The 10,728-nt window shown below is 48.5% G+C and overlaps 1 protein-coding gene across 1 annotated transcript; it reads right to left on the bottom strand.

Annotated features, from left to right (window-relative positions):
* Positions 1 to 354: 354 nt before the first annotated feature.
* nr1d1 (nuclear receptor subfamily 1, group d, member 1) lies at positions 355 to 10,025 on the bottom strand. The gene is given in 9 exon segments (XM_038710079.1): positions 355 to 1,529; positions 1,626 to 1,836; positions 2,003 to 2,188; positions 2,295 to 2,714; positions 2,717 to 3,009; positions 3,523 to 3,667; positions 4,213 to 4,301; positions 4,532 to 4,789; positions 9,669 to 10,025. Coding segments are annotated over 9 exon segments (1,884 nt in total). The 5' UTR covers positions 9,730 to 10,025; the 3' UTR covers positions 355 to 1,308.
* Positions 10,026 to 10,728: the final 703 nt, after the last annotated feature.

Raw genomic sequence — 10,728 nt, 5'->3', positions numbered from 1 at the left:
TTAAACAGAATATAACTTCATTTAGTTCATTTAGTTGTACGAAGATAAACTTCTGAAGGCAGATTGGTTTAATAGACAAGTAATGAAGAATTGGTCATTTAAAAAGAGATTTTTTTTTTATAAAAATATATAAAAGGTTATTTTTAATTAAAGAAATACACATTAAATATACTTTTTACTTTTATTCTCTTCTGTTTCCTGTCTTGATCATTATTATTGGATTTAGTTTTATAAATGAATTTAAACAACTTATTTTTCCTGTGCGTTGTTTGGAGGCCAACAATGTCAAGGAGGAAATCACGAATAACTTGAACGAACGAAATGAAAGATAAACGAGCCGTTCGGACTCTGATGTGTGTGTTTATATTTATATATATATTTATAACATCTTTACAACATTAAACAGATTAAAATACAAACATTATCGTGTCCATTATATGCTTTTCATACTCAACCTTTTACCTACGGTCATAATATTTGCACAGGCATTTATTCATATTAACAAAAAATATAGGTGTATAATATATCTTCAGGTCAAACACAGTTCTTCAAACAGTTCAAGCTTAACTGGATATTTATTTATTTACAGTTTCACACAGCATATCTGCTGCATCGAGTTCGTTAGAGACGACTGAGGCTTCGCGCAGCATTTTCTGATTGTACTTAAACACATCGCCCCTTCTCCTGCGTCTCATTGGTCAGTGGAGCTGTCCGTCTCTGCTCTTCCTTCACGTGATTGGCTGGTGTTGGTGGATCCAGGAGGTCAGCATGGCGCTTGGAAGTTCTGGATGTGCCCTTTCTCCTGGAAACGTTTGTACCGGAAGAGTCCGACATTTTAAAAGTCCTCTTGTTCTCGGACGTGTTTAGCCTAGCTTAGCACAAAGCCTGGAAGCAGGGGGAAACTGTTAGCCTAGCTTAGCACAAAGACTGGAAGCAGGGGGAAACTGTTAGCCTAGCTTAGCACCCCTGATTCCAGTCTTTGTGCTAAGCTAGGCTAACCACTTTGTGCTGGATTCTCTTAATGAGCATTCTTAAAAAGTCGGACTGATCTTTAACTCGGTCGGCTGCAGACTCTTATTTTGGTGGTGAGTTCTGCTGATGACATCATCACTGTGTCACATGTTGGCCGAGTGGCTCGCGATGACATCATTATCAAACACTTTAGGACGATGATGACGTCATGGCGAAGATGGAGAGCACCACGTGATATGCCATCGTATATCATTATTAGCACCGGCGACCACAGGAAGTGAAGCGCAGGTCTGAGTCTGAGCGGAGACGTCACCAGTGACATCACCGGTGAGGTCATCAGGCGTCGATGCGGAAGGACAGCAGCTTCTCGGAGTGCATGTTGTTGAGCGTCCGCAGGTCGGGCAGCTTCAGCAGCAATTTGGTGAAGCGTGGCGACTCCACGTTGTGATGGTTGTTGCCGGGGGCAACGGCCATCTTGCTGATCAGTGTCCGCAGCGCTCTGATCAGGTTCTCCTGGAGCTGCTCCACCGACGCCACATTCTCGATACCGGACCGGTCTGAGGATCAGGAGAAAGACTCAGTCAGTTACCTCTGTAAATATATGATGGTATGAACGTTAACTAAAGGGGGCGGGGCTTAACGACCCTCCTCACCTGCTGACACCAGCACCACGGCGGTGAACAGGCCCAGCTCCTGGGTGCTCAGCTCCAGCGCCGCCAGTTTGTGGCTGAAGTCAAACATGGCTCCCAACAGCTCACTCATCCCCATCGCCCTCAGCTCCTCCAGGCTGTAGGTGGCACCGGAGATGAAGGTCACCGTCTGTTCCTTCACGTTGAACAGGGACGCAAAGCGCACCATCAGCACCTGAGAGAAGAAGAAGAAGAAGACAATCAACCTCAGGTTCAGATGAATAAAAACACCAACGGCGAATATTACTTTGTCTCGCCAGAGCGCCGCCATGTTGGATAAAGACAGGTGTTACTAGCTGACAGAAGATGGCGAGCGTCAGCGTGACGCTGCATCGTCATACCTCAAAGGTGCCGGCCTTCAGCAGCGTGACCTGGTCGTTCTGGGACAGAGAACTGAATCCTGGGATATGTTTGGCGAACTCTACGACCTCCTTGACGGCGGGGGTGAAGGACAGTGAGAAGTCCTCCCAGATCTGCTGGGGGGTCCTGGAGGGGTCGGCCTGAGGCTGCATGTTCATTGGACAGGCCTGGAGAGAGGAGAGGTCGATCAAACTGTCAGTCAGCTCACCGTTCGCTAAACCCCTCCCCCCCCGAACATCGACCGTCCAATCACAGTCTGTTGTCGGTTCTTACCAGCAGAATCCTTGTGTGGTTCTTCATCGGACACTTCTGCACCTGGGTCACATGATCGGCGAGCCCGTCTCCTCCAATCAAGTTACTGTTATGCAGGCTCCGCCTCCCGTTGACGTGGTGATTCTGCGTGGCGTTTTGGCTGCTGTCCAGCGGCAGGTGGCGTCCCGACCCCAGGTTGTTGTTATGGTGAAAGATGGTGTTGAGGCTGTTGGCGTGGTATCCGTTGGGGCAGCGGTTGGGCCCCCAGGGCTCCGCCTCCCCGTTGAGGTGGGCGTGGTTATTCTGCTGCTGAGGTGGCGCGTGGGGATTGGCCAGCTTGTCGTGAGCGTACAGGAAGGTCTCACGGTGAGCGCGGGCGATGGCACTGATGGTGGAGTCCAACCCGGGGCTGGGGGGGGGGAGGAGGAAGAGGAGGAGGAGGAGGGGGAGGGGCTAAGACAGGGAGGAGGAGGAAGAGGAGGGGGCGTGGAGGAGGAGGCTGGGGCAGGAGGAGAGGGGGAGGATGGGGTGAGGGGCAGGGCCGGAGGCTGGGGGGCGAGGGCGATGGTGGCCCCCGGGCATGGAGAGGAGGAGGAAGAGGAGGAGGAGGAGGAGGAGAGGCTGGCGAGCTGGAAGTCGTTCTGCAGCTGGTTGTTGACCATGTTGTTCATGGCGCTCTGCATCTCCGCCAACATCCTCTGCTTCTCACGCTTCGGGATCCGACCGAAACGAACCGCTGTGGGAGGAAGAAGAAGAAGAAGAAGAAGAAGAAGAACTGTTACAGATCAGAACTGTTTGTAACACTGTTCCTGGGATACAGGTGTGCAGACAGACAGACAGACAGGATACAGGTGCGCAGACAGGATACAGGTGCGCAGACAGGATACAGGTGCGCAGACAGGATACAGGTGCGCAGACAGGATACAGGTGTGCAGACAGGATACAGGTGCGCAGACAGGATACAGGTGCGCAGACAGACAGGATACAGGTGCGCAGACAGACAGGATACAGGTGCGCAGACAGACAGGATACAGGTGTGCAGACAGACAGACAGACAGACAGGACACAGGTGCGCAGACAGACAGACAGACAGGATACAGGTGTGCAGACAGACAGGATACAGGTGTGCAGACAGACAGACAGACAGACAGGATACAGGTGTGCAGACAGACAGGATACAGGTGTGCAGACAGACAGGATACAGGTGTGCAGACAGACAGACAGACAGACAGACAGACAGACAGCTCACCGTCGCGGCTCATGCCCACAGACAGGCACTTCCTGAAGCGGCACTGCTGGCAGCGGTTCCTGTTGATCCTCATGATGGTGCAGCTCTCGTTCTTCACACACTTCTTGTACTGGATGTTCTGCTGGATGCTGCGGCGGAAGAAACCCTGAAAATACATGAATATATATAAACAGCGGGACTCGGCGGGTATCTGGCGTCTGACGCTGTGTCGTTCTCTCAGCTCTCTGATCCTGCTTAACTAATTTGTTTAAGAAAATTAACTTTAGTTTGATATTTATTTTCAATTTACAAATGACCATGTAAATAAGAGATTAGCAGCTTTAACACTGTATCACAGGATATTCACTGGAGATGGCAGCCTGGCTCCCTTTATGCTAAGCTAGCAACATTTAGCATGAGTTCGGTTGTTTTCTTCTCCATCGTACCTTCTTCAATTATGTGGCCAAATAACCAAAATGGACATTTTTTACTCACTACGTATCTTTAGCTTTAGCTAAGGCTAGCCGCGGCTATCTCACAAGCTAGCCTTTACTTGATTCAGTTAGTTAGCCGTCGTGCAGTACGTCGCGGCTCGAGTACAGATACTGTGTTCTGAATGATTTAAAACATTAAATCAAACGTCCGAACGACCCGTTGTAACTAAGTTCAGACCAAATGTGTGAATAAAAACAGTGAGTGATGTGCTCTCACCTTGCAGCCCTCACAGGCGTGAACTCCGTAATGGAAACCTGAGGCCACGTCACCACAAACCTTACACAGCAACACCATGCTGTTCAGCTCTGAAACACACAGACAGACACTGAACTCATTCCTTCACATTTATATATTCAGCAGACACGGACACAAAAAACAAGTTGTCACGGCATCAAACGTATAAATGGGACACTTTGATTTTAGACACTAAAGGAAAATTTTATTAGCATTATTTTGAACTTTGTTTCATAAGAAATGTCTTCTGTAACGATCGGCGATTACGACCAGAGATAAAGATCAGCTGTCAGGTTCTTACTGGTGAGGCTGGCCACAGACTTGCTGGGCGACGCCCTCAGGGAGCCTCCGTCGTCTCGGCCTCGAGGCGAACCTCCTGCTGAGGAGGAGCCATCTTCTCCTGCAGAGCCTGAGCTGGAGCTGCTGCTGCTGCTGAGGAAGGAGGGCGTTAAAGAGGAGGAGAAGGCGGGCTGGGAGTCGGAGTTCTCGCTGTACATGGAGACTGGACTGGTCCGGGTCGGAGAGCCTCCACAAGAACCCACGTAGGAGATCACACCTCCTGCAGAGAGCGAGAGAGAGAGAGAGAGGTTAGCGATGACCTAGTAGTGACCCCGTGTGGCGGCCATGTTGGAGGTCAGCAGCCATCTACCAGGAAGAAACCACATTTCTGAGATGTTCCAGTCTGGACCACAGACGGTATTAAAGAAGTGGACGTAGCCGCCGTGACACCCCCCACTAACGTTTTGACGCCTTGACACGCTGTTCTTACTGTCATGTTGTCATATTGTAGAAACTGTTTCTGATCCACCTGCCTCATGTCACAATATTTATTTATTCCAGCATCCTTTGCACGACTGTCTCAATCGGTCTGTATTGTTTTTGTTTATAGCGTGTAGTTAGTTAGAGGAAGAAGAAACTCAGCTGGTCTGAGATCAGTTTAATGACCTCAGACTGCCAGGCATGAGGGGGCGGAGCCATCTGTGTGAGTGTGGTCAGCTGGTGGTGGGGGAGTAGGGGGGGGGGTGTTTGTGCAGAGGAAGCCTGGCTGCTTTCCTGTAACCTCGGTAACAGATGGGGGGGGTCAGTAGTAGAAGTTCACAACAGACTTTCTAGGAATTTTGGGAACAGAGGAGGGGGGAGGAGGGAACAGCCTGTGAGAGAGTGAGTAGACCCGCCCCCCCTGTGTTCAGGCGAAAAACACTTTGAAAGAAACAAAGTTCAGTTTCTGTAGATTCACTTACTGAAAGAGATTCATAAATATTTATATTTAAACACGAGTGAGTTTGCAGACGGAGGTTTCTACAGGAGAGGATTCTTTTTTTCTATACAACCTGAAACCACACGTTACGATCTGTAATGTGACCCGTTCAACAAAGATAAAAACACACAGCATGAAGAGAGTGAAACTTTATGTAGAATCGATGAGTCACTGCAGCACAAACCTCTTTATGAAAACATGACAGAGAGACTCAAGCTTTCCTCCTCAGCTCAAACATTTATTTTACTTTGGCTGCCGCTCGCTTCCACAAACCGAAAACTGACAAACTTCGTTCACCTCACAACAGAAGCTGCCTGCCGCCTGTTGGAGGAGGTTATTAACGAAGACGAGGAAGCGTTGATCAGCAGCAGACTGACTAACTCCTGACTCGCTCAATCGGGCCGCGCCTAAGAAACGTGTCAGCGAGTAGAGACTTGTGAAACGTCTGTAGCGCTGTCCAATCAGGAAACAGGAAGTCACTGTAGCATCACGAGCTAGCTTAGCTTCAATTGTTGTAAATCTGTGTTTCACAGTTAGTTTATAAAGAGAGGTTTATGCTAAGCTAACTGATGCTACATGATTTAAACTCTTCAGACGTTATTAAACAGTTTCAGGTCAGAGAGTCGACCGCGCTCCTCGTGACATCTTTTACTCTGAACGGCTCAGGTATTAGCATGCTAACGTTAGCTTTGGCTCAAATCTTTCAAATTGCAATTTCAATTTAAAAATGATTAATCATTCAGCGCTTTGGATCAAAGCGTCAGCAAAAAGCTAATTATTATTATTATTATTATTTGTATTATTATTATATTATTTGTTATTTGTTGTTATTTGTATTATTATTATTACTATTATTTGTATTATTATTTGTATTATTATTATTTATATTATTATTTGTATTATTTATTATTTTTTATTATTGTTATTATATTATTATTTATTATTATTTGTATTATTATTATTATTTATTATTATTATTATTTGTATTATTATATTTTTATTATTATATTATTGTTATTATATTATTATTATTTGTATTATTATAATAATATTATTTGTATTATTTATTATTATTTGTATTATTATTATTTGTATTATTATAATAATATTATTTGTATTTATTATTATTTGTATTATTATATTATTATTTGTATTATTATAAATATTATTATTGAGAGTAGGGGATGTTGCCCAAAATGTTATCACTATCAAAATTTCAAATTATCAGGATAAACATCAAATCATTATTTCTTTTTTGGTTGAAGAAACCAGATGGTTAATTTTGATTTCATTCATTCATGATTCAAATGAATTCAACATTTCCCACGTGTCTCTGTTGCACGTGATGCATGAGACGCACAGAAGCCTGCTGCTGCATCAACACGTCGGTGACTCAGATTATCTGGTCGCCACGTAAAGATCTTTCAGGTTTTTATATTTAGCGGCTTTGCAGAAACAGATTAGTTGCCGTGGCGATGTGGTGCGTGACGGCCCAAAGAGACACAGTAAAGAAGAAAAATCATAAATATAACAATAGAACTGCAGCATTTAGATTTACACCGTCAGATGTTTCTCAGAGGGGGGGCAGCTGGGAGACTCGGAGTCCGCCTGCTGAGGGGGGTGAACAGATCCTACACGGAGTACTTGGAGTACTCCGTCCTGTATTACAGGAATACTGCAGGAAGTATGTCAGTAATATGTCCTTCCTCCCTCCTCCCTCGTGCAGGCTCTGGGGGAGGGGGCCTCGTGTTGTCGGCGGTCACGCCCCGGAGCCACGTGCCTCCTCCACACATCAGACTCTGCAACGGGACTGGGTCCAGGACGCCCCGCCTCCTCCACACCTCCGCCTGCTCTCACGTTCCCTCCATTCATCTCTGCACAGGCTGCTACACTACTGAGGGCCCCTCACTGATCCTCAACACTGACTCAGGGGCCTCAAAGCCACACGGGTTCCGTCAGGAACAAAGAGTCCCGGATGCCTGTGGGATCAGGATTACGTCACAAACAGCCAAGAGGACCTGATCCTGCACGGCCCTGTAGAGAGCGCCAGTCAGGCTGATCTAATGCTGACCTGCACGGAGCCTCCCTGAGGCTGTTTGGACCCCTGCGGGTCCTCACAGAGAGCAGAGGGGACTCTAACCATCCAGTAAGGGTTCCCCGCCTCGCTCGCTCAGAGACTCTGAAACCTGGTCTGAAGTCGCCCCACAGGTGACGCTTTGATCTTTTATTCATTATGTCTTGTTCTATGAGTCGTCCTGAGGGGAACCTGAAGGTCTGGACCGGTGAGGTGGACCCGTCCCTCCAAAGTCTCGTGGTTTGGGGGGCTCCTGAAATAAACATCCTGCTCCGACTTCACGTCCGGACGAAGCTGCGGACGAGCCGAGCGCCACGAGAGACACCGACCATAAGACTCGATCAACAAACGCTGAGTGAACCGGACACTGGACCTCTGCTCAGTAACCGTGGAGATCTGCAGGTAGACGACCCCGCAGATCCCACGAGAACGCCCGTCTGTCACGTGTCACTGTGCCAAAACAAACATGGCCGCCAAAACCAGCAGCTCGTTTACGTGCAGCGACGCCTGAGCCCAGAAAAGTTAGGGAAGAAGCGCCGAGGCTGGTGACGAGCGTCAGACGAGACCAGCAGACCCAGACCAGAGCAGACCCGGTCCAGACCGGATCAGACCCAGACCGGAACAGACCCGGCCCAGACCCAGACATGAAGCAGACCCAGACCGGAACAGACCCAGACCGGATCAGACCCGGCCCAGACCCAGACCGGAACAGACCCAGACCGGAACAGACCCAGACCGGAACAGACCCAGACCGGATCAGACCCGGCCCAGACCCAGACATGAAGCAGACCCAGACTGGATCAGACCCAGACATGGAACAGACCCAGACCGGAACAGACCCAGACCCAGACTGGATCAGACCCAGACCGGACCAGACCCAGACCGGACCGGAGCAGACCTGGTCCAGACTGAGTCCTAAGCTCTGTAGTTGACTTAATTAAGATTTAAAACGCAGGAACGCGTCTGTGATTCTGTTTCATCCAAACTTCAGACTGAACCTCCACCAGCTGCGATCCTGGCTGCCCGGTTACCGTGGCAACCAGAGGGAAATCAGAGAAGGTGATTGGTTTCTGCTGCTGTTCCACTTTCTCACACACGGGGGGGGGGGGGGGGGGGGCTGCACATGGCCCGAACAGACAGGGAGGAGGAAGAGACTGAGTTTAATAACATCCTGCAGCGGGGATCTGATGATGGAAACTATTAAATCCACCTGTAAATATTTCCACATTTGATTTTAATCCGTTGCCTCTTACAGGAAAATGTGTTTCTAAATGAGCTGCAGGCTCAGATTCAGGACCAGGATCTGGTCTGAGGTGCGTACCGTCACGTGGTCCCGCATCAGTAATAAGTCCTCCGGTTATCAGCTGTTTGATCTCTGCTGCTGCTTCTTCCAGAGACACACGATCAGTTGCGTAATGAGCTCAGCCTGAGCAGCAGCCAATCACAGCGCGCCGAGCTCCGTGAAAACAAAGCGCACATGGCCGGTTTGCCGGTCCATGTGAACCGGGCACGGAACAACCACCTGACACCGTCATCCTGACCCACTTCCTCTAAAAACAACCGGTCTCAGGAGCCGGTCCCCGTGCTGATCCGGCTCAGACACACCGACACGTGCGACATGCAGATCTTTATTTACTGATGATTGTTTCAGAGTTTAGGCTGCCTGCTCTTTCCGTGGCTGCGGTGCGCCGCGCGGCAAACCTCGTCTCCATCCTGTTGTTTTGTCAGCGCGTATGAACTGATTCACGTATTGATTTAGTTTCATGTTCCACAGCTTCACACGTTCACCAGAGTCCAAACTTCAACAGTCCTCAAACACAATCTGACACCAAAACACACCAAGCGGCAAACGCGCTGTGACGCGCGGCCTGCCGCTCCCGCTGCTAACCGACACTCCAGCGTAATAATCTGACATTTAACAAACACAAAGCACAAAAATATAAAATCCGAAGCTGACAGATTCCCGCTGGGCTCAGCAACAGTCTACAGCAGCGGACGGACGATTCGGCACTTTAGAAACTCACGTTAAACACCGACCCGCCGCGCGCGCTCCGCACCTGGCGTCACCTTGCTTTGTTATAATGAGTGAGGAGGAGAGTTGTTTACCTGTGGTGTTGTTGTTGTTGTTGTTGTTGTTATTGTTTGTGTCCATGGCAGTGGTCGTCATCCTGAGCTCCAACAGAGTCACGCACGAGAGCGTGTTTTAAAAAATCCGTGATATTTTCCGCTCCGGCCGCCGCATCACGCACCGCACAAACTCCAGAAGAAGAAAAGTGCTTCTCTGATTTTATTACTTCATCCTTCTTCTTCTTCTGTTCCTCTGTAACAGGGCGACTGTCTGCTGCACGAGGAGCTTGTCATTTGCTGCACGCGCTTCCTTCTCTGTAGTTTTTTTTTCTTCTTCCAAACAAAGCGCGCGCGCAACAGGCAGGCTGTGCGGGGGCCGCCGTCCTGCACGCGGCAGAAAACGGGACCATGTGACCGCGGGGAGAGCCTCGTGCCCCAGTGACACACTTTCCCGCCCCTCCTCCCTCCTCCGCGCGAGTACACACCTGTTTAAATCCCCGAGCACGTGGAGCAGCCCGCTGCTGTGCGGCAGAGGGGCATTGTGGGAAGTGTAGGCTCCGAGGTTCGGCTACATGTTGTAGTTCAGCAAAGAGTGAAAGGAAGGGAAGGTCTTAGAAATCAAGATTATTTAGACAATATTAAATCGATTTATTTTATTCAGCAGCAGTTTAAAGTGTTTTATGGTGACAAAGAGACAAAAACACAGAAGGCTGCGTAAAAAACAAAATGTGATAAAGTAGGGAAAATGTTTTAGATATAGGGTGAAGTAAGAAAATTACAAGACTAGCTGAAGGTTTCTACAGCGGGGGGGGGGGGCACAGCCTGCATGGAGTACACCAGAGAAATGTAAATCAGTACTATAAGTTACCTTATCAACAAAGTTAAATGTTCATGAAAAGTAAAAATAGCTTGAATTTGTAAAGAAACTTTTTGTGAAAACAGTCACATTAGGTTTAGAAATGGGCCACGTGCACACAGGCTTCCTGAGACGTTACACAGTAGTGACGTGTGCAAAACTGTCCCAATTCTGCTCCTCACAGCTTCGGGCCCTTGTGCACTTACTCCGCTAAGTGTCCCCTTCGAGCAAGACCTTAGGGCG

The sequence above is a fragment of the Micropterus salmoides genome, unplaced genomic scaffold (assembly GCF_014851395.1).
Source record: "Micropterus salmoides isolate LMB-PRFRI ecotype aquatic unplaced genomic scaffold, ASM1485139v1 Ms_hic_scaffold_10, whole genome shotgun sequence".
Classification (NCBI taxonomy): domain Eukaryota; kingdom Metazoa; phylum Chordata; class Actinopteri; order Centrarchiformes; family Centrarchidae; genus Micropterus; species Micropterus salmoides.
Note: the sequence above shows the minus strand (reverse complement) of the source record. Positions and strands in the feature narration are given on the sequence as shown.